This window comes from Perissodus microlepis, chromosome 16 (genome assembly GCF_051167445.1).
Source record: "Perissodus microlepis isolate ML-2025 ecotype Zambia chromosome 16, ASM5116744v1, whole genome shotgun sequence".
Taxonomy (NCBI): Eukaryota; Metazoa; Chordata; class Actinopteri; order Cichliformes; family Cichlidae; genus Perissodus; species Perissodus microlepis.
Genome location: NC_140476.1, coordinates 9,537,549 through 9,552,814, shown reverse-complemented (window position 1 = coordinate 9,552,814; position 15,266 = coordinate 9,537,549). Strand labels below are relative to the sequence as shown.

At 41.7% G+C, this 15,266-nt stretch overlaps 1 protein-coding gene across 1 annotated transcript in view; it reads left to right on the top strand.

The window, feature by feature from the left end:
- Nucleotides 1-42: 42 nt before the first annotated feature.
- Nucleotides 43-15,266, top strand: part of clasp1a (cytoplasmic linker associated protein 1a) — a 96,295-nt gene continuing 81,071 nt past the window's right edge. The window contains exons 1-2 of the mRNA XM_084907989.1: nt 43-164; nt 3,188-3,863. Coding sequence (XP_084764115.1) covers nt 3,666-3,863 — 198 coding nt within the window. The 5' untranslated portion in view covers nt 43-164; nt 3,188-3,665. The remainder of the gene's footprint in view (nt 165-3,187; nt 3,864-15,266) is intronic.

The following is a 15,266-nucleotide window of genomic DNA, read 5'->3' as shown; positions in this document are numbered from 1 at the left end:
TACTGCGCCTGCGCACGACGATCCCATTCTTGTCCTGCAGGCAGCATTCCGGGTGGAGAGAGTGAGAGAAAGAGAGGCGGACACAGGAGAGATTTAAGGCCGAAGTGAGGATATTTACCCGGGGAGACGCGTGCTGGCTGTGAGGACGAGCTGCGGAGGTTATGGTGAGTAGAAGAAAGGGTGATGAAGCTGCTCCGTTTCGCCTCCTGCTCAGGTTTTCTCTTCTTTGTGCCGCCCCGGCTGTGGACTGACGTTTCATTGAAAGGGTGCTAGGAGGGCTAGCTGCAGCTTTTATTCCTATACACACCCCTGTCTGGCTCTCAGATCGAGGCCGGCCTGCTGTTTTATGGGGGAAAGAAGGAAAAAGAGGTTCACGGTCAGCTGGGGCGGAGGAACACGGGCTCGGGGAAGGGGCGGGGGAGCGGGCTTTGGCTGGGAGCTGTCAGGGCTGCAAGGCTAGCAGGGGCTCAGCTAACGTTTGCACAAAAGCAAAGCGGTGTGTGTGTGTGTAAGTAAGTGAAATGAGTGGCCTGTTAAAAGTGGTGAAAATACTCATGTTAGCATTGAAACAGTAAACAGGTGCGAAGACAGACGAATGAGCTTGTTCTATTGAATGGATGGATTATTAATAACAGCCCCCACCTGACCCCGTCACTGTCAGCAGTTTTTATAAAAAATAACTTTGGTGTATTTGTATAATTCTACCTTAATACTGTGACAAATCTATCCAAATTAAAATGCTTTTAATTATTTTTCCAGCATTTCTGAGCCCCCATAATTTCATAGGTACAGGAGATACTCAGAATAAACATTTTTACCTCCTTCAAGTGTCAAAATCTAATTTTTTCATCAGTATGATTCCTTCTGATTCCTTCAGCGGGATCTCTGTGATATCCAGGAACAGTAACGAACATTGGTAACCTGGATGTTTGATCTGTTTACTGATAGTTCAGTGGAGGAAATTCCCCCAAAAAGTGTGAGCTGGGGGTCTTACAATCCCCAAGTAAAACTAGGTGTTTTCTTCTCACTGCCCATTGTTTTGAGCAGCACTAGAAATGTTCTAATTTAAAAACTTGACATAACGATGATGAGTTAGATTTTAATCTCACTTATAAAAACAAATAATAAGGGAAAATATTCTTTTGCTTTCATTTTCACTCTGAAGCTCTTGTTTTTTCTTGTGTTGTAACTCAAGCGTACCTTTTTCTTTTACAGCGGTGCATTTCGGCCCTTCCCTGAAAGCTCAAACTCACTCGCTGTTTAGTTCCGCTCGAGCTAAGATGAAGCTGAGAGCCACTTTCTTTAGGTGAACCTGTAGAGTGACTGTCTGCAGCTGCCTTTGTCTCTCAGGCCTCGGTTATGGCTAACGTGTTGGTCATCGCTCAGCTGAACTGTGATGCCGATGCAGCCCCTCATTTATACTTGTGCTTGAGGCACGCTCATCACACTGCTGTCTGCTTCTTAAAACTAGTCTGCTGCAGTAATTGGCAAATTGATTTAACACATTATTTACATTTTAATACCACAGCGCACTTTCATTATTTGGCTCTGAGATGTTACAGTGCCACCTGTCAAAATCTGCAGCTCACCTGTGTGTGTGTGTGACGTAACGTTGTAAATAGACAAGGGTGAAAGTGAGCAGATGACAGCCGTGCTAACCTACACGTTTCAGTACTCGAATGCAGGAAGGAAAACTGGTTGTAAATCAGCAGGGTCAAATGTCATATAGCCATGTGACCAGAGCGATGAGTAATGGTGTCCTTCGCTGGCAGTGAGGTCGCTAACCTGCAGGAAAAGAAGGGCTTTTGTGTCAGCTTATCACTTCCCAGTGTGGTCAAATTGAGTGCTCACAGCAGGCCAGGATGACCCTCAGGTCAAGTGATCATCTGAAACTGCCTGCAGCACACAGGCAGAGGTGAGAGTTTGGAAATGATGGCATTCCAGTATCTTTTTTTTAATCCATGCTTTGTGGAAAAAACAGACCATGGACTCAAACTGACAGGCCAATTTTAGCTGGTAGTGCTGAGCTGCACACACACATACATACGCTTACACACAGCCTGATTGTCTCATCCTGTCATTTGTTTTAGCTATTTTAACTTCACTTTAAAAGCCGTGAAACAGGCAGACAACCTGCTCTGTGTTCTCACACTGTTTACCGCTGGTCCAATAAACAGAAAGTACTCAACATATTTACGGCACCGTGACGGTCATAGTCCAGCGAGTCTGGCTCGTATCTCTCTTCTTGAGGACATGCAGGTTAAATTTTCACCTGATAGAGGCTATGCAGGAATTCCTTTAAGTTTTATAAAGAGGAGGAGTGGTGTGATAGAGCCGATTGGGAGTGTAGCTCCTGTGTTTGTGTTTTAATGATGGGGGCAGATGTGTGGTTGAGAGCAGATTTTCAGCTATCATGTTATTTTGTTTTTTTGTTTTTAACTCTCTGGAGTCCGATCCATTTCTTTCCTTGTATTCACCCATATCTCATACATAAAGATGTGTAAGGTACACGCAGGTGACTGATTCAAAATAACACACACACACATATAGATAGTTAGATATAGATGTATATTGCTTCAATATCAAGATATCCAAAGAATGTCTAAGATGGATTTTGAATTTTTCACCAATTTATCCATAAATATGTAAAAAGGTTTATTGCTTTATTTTTTTAACCCAGCGCGTGTACGGAGGATTAAAAACACTACAGAGGATGGGCATTTGAAGTAAAAAATACTGTTTGGCATTCACTGGGAAGTATTTGGTTGTTACCACCCGGCTCTTGAGGCATAGCATAAAATGGAGGGTGACAACAAAATTTAAAAAAAAATGTGGAAGTAATGTCCCTGTAAAGCCAAGCTAGGAGTATATTCATGGCAGAGAAATACTGCTGGCTGCATGAAGCCGGAACTGTTACTTTGAAACCAGCTAAGCCCCAAGATATGATCCTTCACGTGGGAATCCATCCACTGGCTGTTAGAGGCAGCAAGCTACAAGGGGAAGGTCATTATCTTAATAATCTGGTCATATTTTGGAAAAGCTAAACATTGTGTGCTTACAGTGTTTTGTTTTGTTTTGCAGTGTGAGATGTTTCTTTTTTTGTTGTTGGACAAATATGTAAATAAATATGTGATCAATAATGGCCTGAAATAACCTTCCTTCGTTCTGTGTTTCCTTGCTCTTGCAGGGTAGCCCCATTCAGTTTTGGGGACAGGTCATGGAGCTCTAAGCTAGCACTCTCCATCCATCTCCATCTGCTGCCAGAAGCGCCTCTTCCAGCCTGCTGCTGTGGTTTGGCTCCGACTCCTCTAAGAGAAGAAGAGGGAGGAGTAAACTTCCCCCAGCTGCTGTGCAGACACACACATGCTGCATTGCTGCCATTCCCCAAGCCCTACTCCATCTATCCTGGGGGCACGGCCATTAGCTTGCTAGCAGGCTAGCACTTGGCACAGAAAGAAGGCCTGTCCTGAGGGACCAAACACAAGCAGACTGTACTGTGGCCTCCTCCTTTTGTCCTCACTTTTCAGGTCATACCCACCAAGTGGAACTCCTTTTGTCCAGCTGTCACTCCCGCTGCTCTGAGCAGTGGAGGATTGCTAGCGATCAGTCAATCATACAGCCGGGCAGACTGAGGAAGCCAGAGGGCGTGTTTACCAGACAGCAGAATGATGGAGCCTAGCATGGAAAACTGTCTGGCCCTGGTCCTGCAGAAGGACATGGGCCGAAGGCTGCAGGTTGGCCAGGAGATCATTGATTACATTCTGGACAAGGAAAAGTCCCATGACTTGGAGCAGGACCAGACAGCGCTGGACAAGATGGTCGATGGCATCGCCAGCTCCTGGGTCAACTCCAGCAACTTCAAGGTAAACTAGACTGATGTTTCAGGATGTGTCTGATGTGTCTTCCACACACCCCTCAGAGGATCAAGTAGCTTTATAATTCCTCACAGGTGGCGTGGTTTATTGGTGTAGTAGTGGTTAGTGTTACGGCCCTAGCAAGAAGCCTGTCTGCTTGTTCTTCATGCATGTCTGTAGATTTTCTTGCTGGGTTTCCTGCTTCTGTCTGAAGATACTTATGTGTAGATAATGGGAGATTCTCTGTTGGCTGTAGGTGTGGATATAAGTGCAAGAGGTCTTTCTTTTTTCTTTTTTAGCCCAAGATGGAAAATCTGTGAAGAATATGGATAGATGGATGGAATGAATTAATTCCCATTCGTTTTTGTTTCAAGACCTTTTCACACTTAAAAGTCCAACCAGAATATAGGGTAATATATTTGTTTTTAATTCCTCTAAATCATTCTCATCTTTGTTGTTTATTTCACTTTAAATAGGAGCAGAAATTCTAAAAATGAGCTCCATGTTTTATTCAGTAAGTCATGAAACCAAGAAGAGAGACCATGAACTCTCCAGCCAAGTGTTTTCTGAGCTCAGAGATCAGGTGTGCAGAAGATGAGAAGTTTTCTCATATATTTCAATACAATAAGAATTTTATTTTCATTTTCACCCCCTGCTGGTCATTAGAAAGAGAGAAGATTTGGTTTAGCAGAAGCTACATCCATCTTTAATAAGCAGTCTGTGGGATTAAAATGAAAAGTGTGAGGACCTGTGAACGTGCCTGCAGACAGACGTTTATCACAGCACTCATGTTTCTCTGCAAAAGAGCTTTTTTTTTTCCACAATTAACAGCCCATTTTCCACCCACTCAAACGCTCCTCTTAGAGTCTGTTGTGTTTAACAGTGTGCTCAAGGTGTTTTTATTAGGAAATGTCTGCCATAGCTCACAATCAAAGCTGCTCATGTTTGAGATGAAGCGACTTTATGGTTTTATGTAAAAGGCTGAGTCATGTAGGGCCGAATGATAACAGTTTACCTTCCATGAATAACAGATTCAAATCAAAACTATTCCTTTTGTGTAGGAGGTGCACTTCCGTGTTATTGTGCACTCATAGAATCAGCTTTTGTAGTTTGTTTGAGCAGGAATTTTCAGTATTCATCACTGCAGCGCTGCAAGGCAAACTGTTCCTCAGACTAACATTATTGTTTCCCTTGCCCTGTAGTTGGATGGCATTCTTCTCTGATTGATTGGACTTTATTCTGGGAGTTCAATCCAGGGCACAGTTTTATCTGACCTGAAAAGCGATTCCATCAGCAGCTCATTCCGTGCCCAAACACTGATTGCTTTTCTCTGCCGTGGCTGTAAGAAGACATTGTTTACCAAAGCTCGGGTTTCATGTTGCGATATGCTGCTTTGGCTCTCTGCAGGCCTGAAAATGTCAGAGATATGTGCCTGAACAAAGCCAAGCCTGCCCTCGATGCCCTACATACTGCAGCTCTGCGAGGATGGGGAAGGACTTCACTTCTATTGCTTTTTCTGCAGTCTCATTGGTCCAGCGGAGGCTGATGGTGGTTTTTGTGTGCTTCAAATGACCACATCTGGCACTGCGATGGTTGTGCTGGGAGGTGTCTGGTGCATGCCTGAGAGAAAGAGTTTGCAGTTTGGGGTTAGGAGTGTTTAATTCGCTGGTTGTAGCTCAGATGGAGGGGCAGATATGAGGAGGGAGGCTGCTGCCAAACTACATTTTTTTGTCCTGTCATGGGTCCAATTTCAGTGTTTCTCATTGCATACTCTGTACTTGAGCAAGCTGCACATGTATTGTGTGATTTTTTTTTTTTTTTCATTTTGTCATTAACATTTTACTATTATTTGCACTTGGTTCAAGTTGCTTTTATTGAAAGATGTGCTGAAGGGCAAAATAAGACTCGCAAAACCAAAAGTCAGCACAGTAATGGTTTTTATCTCAATTATCTTGTTTTAATAATTACAGACACCCAAAATTATAACTGAAGTTAAAAGCTGGTTAATTGCACAGCCCTGATTGAGTGTCTCACACTGACTTTTGGTCCATGTTGGGCTGCAGCTGGTGATGGTGGTGCTAGTTCTATTCTGGAAATCCTCTGTTAGCTGGAGGATAACTCTATCCAGAGACTGCAGCAGGTGGAGAACCAGGACTACCAGCTGCAGAGCAACATGGAGGAGATGGAGTCTGTTTGAGGGAGGCGTAGCTCTGTTATTTATTGTCACAAAGCATATAGAGCAGATGTGCTGTGGCCAAATTCAGAATCTAATTCTGCAGTAAACACTGTGAAACTCCTCAGGAGGCACATAACTTTGCCTGAGAAGTGCATTATGGATAACATTTAGGTGCTGACTTCCAATTGAACTGCACACAGCTCAGGTAGCTGCCTCACATTTAGCAGAGGGAAATGGTTTTCTTGTGTTAATCAGCCACGTTAACTGCTGATACATCATATCCCCTGCAGGGGAATAGAAGCTGTATATTAACTTCAAAGTGAAGTGTCATTCAGCTACACCCTCTCTGCTAATCGCCTGTCCCGTCTTTGATGATGTCAGCTAGTGGGTTTTCACTTCAGACACAAACAAAAGCCAACGACTTTTCTGTCCAGTCTCGTTTCTATGCATTTGTTTGTGTCTTTGTAAAACTGTGATTTAGTTTCAACTAAAGGCTGAAAGCCTGAAGCATCTTCACCACAAAACACCCACCTGTGTTTGCTTTATGCTGAGGAAGAACTAATAGGAGCTTCTATACGAGACATAAAGGCAGATCCTGCTCTCAGAGACTGACAAAACACAAGCTTAGACACATTTCACCAACACTTAAAGCTAAGCTGACTGAAACCCCAGAGCAGGGGAGGGAGGGGAGCCATGTGATGGTGCAGACACAACATAAATGGCTGGATCCGTGGATCATCTAAACCACAAGGGAATTTACTTTGGGGGAAAGGAACAAAGTAAATTTTCTGCTTGTTTTTTGTACTTACACAAACTTGAGAAATGGCAAAAATGAGAAAAACGTAAAAAATTTCATTGGTGCCTCACTGCTGGCCTGTAAGACAAAGCTGCACAAGAGCTGATCCTGCAAAAGTGTCTCCTGCACGGTTGAGCAGCATCACAGGTGACACCAGGCTGTCGTAGTGATGACTTCGAGCCTCATCAACCCAGAAACCGTCACTGCCGTCAGCTTCAGTCTCACTCCCACCTCTGCATGGCAGAACGGAGAGCGAGGCAGAGGAACGGAGGCATGATGGACGGTTACAAACAGGACACCAGCTCGTCTCCTTGAAGCAGGAAGTGTGAAAAAGGGATGGTGGGTGGAGGCTGTAGCGCAAATCCCATCCTTGTTTATGGTTTGTTTTCCCCACAGTTTTATGTTCCTGCTTGTGGCACAAAATCCATCAACAGTAAAAGTGCAGAAAATTCATCCTAATGCACAACCTAGACAGGCGCTCCTTGAATTCATAAATGACATTAATTTGCCTCTTTTTTTATTATAATTTACTAATTTGGTTTTCATCGGAATTCTATTCAAAAATGATTCCAGTCCCCTGAAAAAATATCTTTGAAGCATAATAGCTGCCTGACGTTTTCCAACAATCATGGTTTTTGTTTGTATTTTTGTTTTTGATATTGTTTTTGTTTTGTTTCACTTTGTTTTTGTTTTTTTAAGAGCCAGGTGCACTTCCTTTATCACACAAGGCAGTGGAAACGAAAACAAACGTAAATGTGATCAGATAAATGTGAAAGAAATAAACTGACGTGCTGATTGATCACAGGGGAACTCTGAGGATTAGTCTGAATCTTCAGGTGACTGTGACACAGCCACCACATTAAGCATGAATCTATCCGGAGCATGAGGACAATCTCCTCGGTCAGGCCTCCTTGTGATGCCATATCTCTGCCTCCACGCTTCTGTTGAGATGATTCAACAGCTGAAACCACAGCTGGAAGGATCCTGTTGACCTGGCACACCCGGACACAAAGAAAAGACACATACACGCGCACAAGTAGGATATTTTCTTCAGAAGGTGTCTGTCATCTGCCAGCGTGACTGTTCTTGTTTGAAATTGCAAGTGCATGAATCACAAAGTCACTCAAAGAGTCAGAAAGGCCTGATGTTCATGCTTCCTGCACATCACAGTCTGTTATATCCAGAAACAAGAATATACTGGATATGCTGTCAGATAAGATATGATAAATACTGTACAGGCTGAAAGTCCCCCCGTGAGATTAGGATAAGGAGCACACACTAGTCCTCTGTCTGTGAACTTGTTCGAGTCTTTTGTTTGGTTTGAAAAACAGAGCAGAGTTGCTTTAGAAACTGTTTCATTTTGCTCTAAGAATATTTGTTGAGCCGCCTCGTGCTGTATGCTGTTGGTGACTTTAGCACAGACAGAGAGAGACACTGAACTATAAATCTCTGGGAGAATTCAGCTGCAGCAAAGATGATGGAAAAAGTGAAACTTGCAGGACCAAAAAAGCTGTTTAAAATATTGTGTTTTGTGCAAATACAGGAAACTTTTAAAGATTTTATCAGATCTGCCTGATGATTCTGAGCATGCATCGAGCCGATGGGGATCCCTAGCCTTAAGTTACTTTTTGCTAAATATGTGCAGTATATTGGAATTAAGGCATTTTAAAGTTCCTGAATTTCAGACTCCTGCACCTCGAAACCAGGGAAAACCAGCTTTGGCCCAGCTAGACCTTTAATCATAATGTTGATGATCACGCAAGCTGAAAATTCAGCACTTCCTTTGTGTTTTCAGTAATGCATTTTGGTCTTCTGATGATTTACCTGTTTGTCTGAAGAGTCTCTTTCAACACTTTTGCTTTACAAATTAAGGTGTTTCCAAATAATGATGAGCCATAATAAGAATTCAGGATCAAAATTAGGTCTGAAAATTAAGATTAATTATAACTAAACTGCAAAACTTGAGAGATAAGTTGTTAATGTAAAAATCTGTTCAAAGGACTGTATCCTGCAGAGTCATGTGATTCAGCCTCAACGTGCATCTTATCCTGACAGTTAATCCTGCAGAAGTCATATAAAAGATATTCTTATCTACTTTTTAATCTTGCAAGAAATAACAATTTAACTCAATCAGATATTTTTTAAAAAGTATTTATTCTAAATGACCTTTTGTGGATCAGCTTCGGTATCATCAGGGAGCGGATCTTGTTTAATTCCACAACACATTCTGGGAATTGATTAGAAATCTCTGTTATATTCCCGACTAATATCCTGCCCCTCCACACGGAGTGTTTTCCCCTGACCTTGACCTCACAGCTAACCCGTATCTCATGTTTACTGTCTAAACCAAAGATAAGGGCAGAATAAAAGCACACCGAGTGAGTGAAAGCTGACATTTAGTTAAGACGACTATAAAAGACTGTAAAGCTCTTTCTTGAAACAGCTGCCTGGTATCAGAGGCATCCCCACCAAACCTCCATTTATGGCAAATGAATCCATCACCCTCTCCCCCTTCTACCCCTCTCTCTTTCTCTAACTAAATAGTTTCCACATTAGCTGCTAAGTGATCGGGACACTGCCTGTGTTCAGCTGACATCATGAGTAAAAGCCACAGGATCACAGGAAAACCTGATCTGTGGTTTCAAGAGGACACATTCTCTTCTCTTTGGTTGTTATTGTTATTGTGTTGTTTAAACAGAGTCAAAGCAAATGCATTTTACTTCCTCGTGATCGAATAATGGAGGTAGGATCAAAGCAGCACTGACAGGGAAGATGATTTGATGTATGACGTGTATTGTATTTGCTGCGTCGTGAGAAGAAAGGATTTAATTGTTATTTAAAACAGAAACTTGGAGCTTTGTGTTTTCCGAGGAACAAAAATGATTTAAATCAAAGAAGTGTTCCTCTTAAAATACCTTTTTCTTGTGTCACAAAGTACTTGGCAAATGAAACATTTGAACAAGTTCAAGGAAGAAAGTTCTTTAATAATTACTTTGTGAGAGCGCTGGGCTGGTGATTTAAATAAACTAGAATTTCAGGTATGCGTTTGGCTTCCAGAAAAAAAACAAGATAATTTGGATTAAAAACAAATAGTCTTTTGCATTTGTTTTGCTGTTGTTTTTCTCCTTGGAGAAAGCATGCACAAAAATCAGATCCCTCCCAAATACTGTGAACACTTACGTTCCTGTGCATGAACTTACTCGATCAATAACACATCTCTATGACATCGTTATTTGTGTTTCTGTTTGAATGACAGCAAAGAGTTCACTCACTCACTTTTTCACATGTACACACACCAACGCACTTTTGGATTCGTGGCTAAATCTCTTTATGGAAAACTGACCAGGATCATTCAGTGTGTTTACCGGGAAAACTTTCCGACTGAACCGGTTTCAGCTCTGCAGAGAACTTTGGATCCTTCGTTAAATGTTAATCTCAGTTTAGTTTGTCAAGATGTGTGCAGAGAGAGCTCAGAGGGGGAAACTGCAACACAAAAAAGAGACAAAAATGAAGGAAAAGAGTGCGAGCACACACTTAAGTGTGAAAGCAAAGGGCAGGTTTTCCTTTATAAGAGCTTTCTGAAATAGCCTTTTCATATTTTCATTGATTCATTGATGTTTCTCTGTGGTAAACAGACTTTACCACCATTAAGTACTGTTACAGTGTCACGCTGACCCGTCTTAAATTTGAGGCTTAACCCAATTACGGCCACACCACCACTGCAGCAAACATCACATAAAGGACTAATTCTGTCGTTAATCCCAGGCTTAAACCGTGTCCTCAGTAATGCTGAACAGAAGACTGACGGGCAACACAGTAAAAAAAGGTGAAAAAAAGTAAAAAAAAAGAAGTAAGAAATCAGGTATTTAAACTCAAAAAACATCAGCAGGGAAACTGTGAATAACAAAAGTATTCTAATAAATCCATGTACAGAATCCACATAATTGTTCTTTTACCTTGATGAACCCTAATAACCCAAACCAGGAATATTCACCATTAATGCCGTCAGGATTAAGGTTACCATTCAACGGTATTAAAGCTGAACCCAGCGCGGTATCCGCTTAATAAACCCAAATCCTTCAGACTGTGTGGAGTTTGGCTTAGAAGCTCTTCAGGTTTTTGTTTGGACAATTCTGAGTAAAAAGAGTTCATCTTCATATGATGTGTTTTTTTTTTTATGAGATATTTTCCACAAACTACAGAAGGGAGAAAACAAAGTTAATGACAACAAGTGCTTAGAGCACCATTTGAACCCCTCTCCGACATCCTGAGCCTATCCGGTCTTTAAGTGATGACGTGATGAATCCTGCTTCCAGGCCCAAAGTACTCTGCATTTAATAAGGCTGTTGTGTTTTTAACATGTTTTAATTCTTTGTATCTTGTTCTATTTAATCTCAACTAGCCCCTAAAAACAGTCAGTGATCCCTGACGGCTTCTCTCGGTTTTAATTACCACCTTCCTGTCCTTTAGTAGATTATAGAAGCTTTTTTTCTGTAAAAGTTTTGGTAATTTTGTAATGTCATGGATGACATGAATTTTTCTAATGATGCTTAAATGTTAAACAGATTAGCTACTGTGAATAAATAGGCTTATTCTAATGGGGTCAGGTGTCAGGCTAGTAGATGGAGGGATGGACCTTCTAATGTTCTGAAGCACTAAGCATCCTTTTCATGTGTTCGTTACTCATCAGTTTAGTTATCATGTCTGCAGTCCTGTTTTTAGCCCTGTGAAACCCGCCTCCCCTCTTATCTAAACGAATCGCACAGTGTTGGAGACGTTCCTTTTGTGCACCACTGTACCGTCCCCAGCAGCAGCTGTAAATGCCCTTCTCCTGGTTCCCACCCCTCTGCCAGTAAAACTCTGTCCTGTGGGGGGGGGACCCTCTGTAACCCAGACGTAATCTGCTCTCTTCATTAATCTGCTCAGTTTGAGGATTTTTTTCCCCCTTTTTCTCTCACATAAGCCAACGTTTCCATGTGTGACTCAACCCCCCAGCTTGTGAAAGACAGTCTGATTTCACCCTGCTGCTGTCTTGCTGAATCCTCCCCGATGTAAATTGAATTTGAAATTTTGTCTAGTAAACAATTAGTTGGCTGTTAATGAGCACGACAGTCTGGCAGATAGACATAGAAGAGACTACTGGGTCAGCTCAGCCTGGTTTGGTTTGCCTTTGTCATTATAACATACACAGAGTCTTATCAGCAGCACAGCAGCCTGAGGATTCATCCCTCAGAGTTCGTCCCTGCCAGTGTGTTTAAGTTGCTCAGTTGTATTGCTGTTAGGACTGCCACAAACGATTATTTTGATAGTCGACTAGTTTTTCATTTCATTATTTTTGTGATTAGTCGACTAATCAGATCATGCATCCATTGAACGTAAAACATACAGCTTATTGCACCAGCATGCATCTCCTCTTATATAACTATGATTAGCTTACAGCTTGAAGAAAAGTATTTGCTAACTAAAAATAAAGACAAGATGATAGTTTATTAAACTTTTAATGAAATTTGCGGATTGTCTCAGTGGAGTTTAATAAACTCAGCCGTCTGCTCCTTGCTATCTAAAATACAACAAGACATTGGAGTAAATTCTACCATCTCACACTTCTGTTTAATCAGTTTTCTGTTTGACATTTATTCAGCCAGTTGAAAACTATAACTTAATCTCAGCCAAACTGATTTACTCAGGAACAAATAAAATACTGAAAAAAGGCAAACAAGAATTTTTTTAAGTTATCTAAGTGACTTATAGATCATGTTTAACCTGAGTAGTGAAAGACCAAGTCGGGTCTGAAAACGATGCGCCAGGAGTTCACTGTTCTCGCCCTGAACCCCCGGCTAGCTATCGAGCTGGTGAGTAACAGACATCTCCGGAAATTTTTTTGCAAATATGAGATGTCTTAATAAACTGAGCAGATATTTGAAGTTTACGCAGCTACATTCTCGCCTGAAAATATCTGAAAAGTTTATTTTGTGACCCAGAAAGAGTAATATTAAAACGTAGCAGGCACCATTGTTGGAAACTGGAATTGGCAGGGCCGCGCTATGAATTCTGGGTTAGTTGGACCACGAAGGATACACCCGACCCATCCTTGAAAATATGGGGAAAAGGATGACGCATTTGTCGGCCGTATTTGGAGCAGTCTACGAATTTGGACAGCCTTCGCCACGTACCTGTAACGTAATCGGCCTACAAGTGTGGCCTCAGAAGGATGCGGCCCATGAATTTGGACACAGCTACGATACCGGAGACTACTTATTCTTCTTTGGCGTTTAACGGCAGCTGGCATCCTTGTAGATGCATTGCTGCCTTCTGTTTCACTCCGTTATTACACTCTTAAATCCTACTACTTATTCCTGCGTCTTTCAGGATCTTACAAAGCCTCAACTGACTCGTTGACTATTAAATTAATCGTCAACGATTTTGATGGTCGACGTAATTGTGACTAGTCGAATAATCATGGCAGCTCTAATTGCTGTGAGTAGTTTAAAAAGGTGCTTTGTATGACCCAAAGTATGCTGAAGCTGTGTTCACACACGCTCTGCATTTCTGAGCTTTTCTAACCTGATAGAAGCAAACACTGTTCAACAGATTAATTCAGATCAGTCGGTCTCCTGAGTAAAGAAACAGTGTGGCTTTAGATGTAAACGACATCCAGGCGGCTGCCTCACCTAAACCACACCCGAGTATTTGCAGTACTGAGAACACATCGCTCTCACTAATTTTAGCTGGGGAAAAAATTAGCTGAAACCCAAACAGTTTTTCATATCAGACTGTAAACATGTTCACTTTTGCTGTTTTCAGACATTTTAACATGGAAGTCTATGGAACTGATTCAGCAGAAGCTTGAGCCTCATGAGGACATTAGAGGAACTGCACCTTTTTGTGCTACAGCTTCATTTTATATCCTCGGGGGTTGCTGCTCATTTCCATCACTCTCAGCTCTCTTTAACTATTTTAAACTTCTCTGACATCAGGACTCTTTGTGTTCCCACTATTACTCCGGTTCTTCCACCACCCAACTCAAAAAAAAAAAAAAAAAAGCCATTAACCATGGCTACTAGTTGAGCCTTTATTCTCCCAGAGGTTTAAACCCATTTACTGACATTACTGCTCAGTACCAAAAAAAAAACCCCAAAAACAAAAAACAGTGACTAAAAAAACTTGCACACTGTGTTGCTAAAAAAGTTAAGAGAACAATAAAATAATCTTAAAAAATGAATCTAAATGTGTGCTGGGTAGTTTGTTCATTGGCTAATCAAACCAGTGTAGGTCAACAAATAGTCTGATGGTGACATCTGAGAGAAATAAGGCTCAGCAAAATTAAATAAAACGAGGAAGTAAACCACTTAAAGGTTGATGAGAGCCTTGCAGTAATGCAGCCATCTTACTTTGTCTTCCAAAAATTATCAGGTGGCATCGTGCTGAGTGCGCAGTCACACCTGAGGCCGTGCAGATAAAGCACTCACTGAGCCAGCCACCTTAACCACGTCATCCTCCTGCCTAGGAGGAAGTTGGAGTGTGTTAAAGCTGTAAGAAAAGAGGCCTTCTCTATGTTTGTTCCTCGTAAGCTATCCTTCAGGCACTGATCAGCTGAACGTCAATGAGTTTGTTTCAGCTGAAACACTGACATATTCAAAGTGGTTCTTTATGTTCCTAAAACTGGAATAAACCTGGTTTCATACGTCTGACTTACAGTCTGTTTTTTAATGATCTTTGTATATTTTCAAACGTACACGTGAAGCAGATTTATAGTAGAAGCCGGAGAGGAAAAACATGTCTGAGAGAGATTCAAAGAAGAAATGAATAAGAAATATGTTCCCATTTGTTTATGTGGCTTCATAAACAAATGGGAAGATTTCAAATCATTTTCAGTGGAAGCCAGTGTAGCTCTTTGGTCTTCCTCCCAACAAAAACACATTCACGTAACAGCGTGCCAAATCTACCCTGTCCTAGAGGTATAATACTGTCAGAACTATTTTTGCATTTTACTAAGAATTAATCAATCAATCAATCAATCTTAGTTCTTGATTTCTAAAATAATCGATAGCAGCAGCCCTACTTGGATCGTGGGATAGGAACTGTTTTAGAGTTTCTGAAGTGGGACATAACAGAAGAAGTTTGAGAACCGCTGCCTTAAACACAAACTCAGGTAGCAGTTGAATGCAGCTCTTTTCCACTAGTACCTACTCGGGTCGGCTCGGCACGCCTCAACTCGTTTTCTTTGGTCTTCCTTTAGGCTGTAATATGTGGTACCAGTTACCTTTTTCTAGTACCTACTTTGCAGCTGTTCCAAACGATCTGAGGTGATCTGAGCTACCGACTGGTGTCACTCATCACTCGATGAGTCATGAAAGCGCCTGCCATTTTTGAAAGCCAGCAATGGGGAAACTGGCTACACAAAAGACAGCACAGTGGCCACGAGTCTGACAAATAGCCA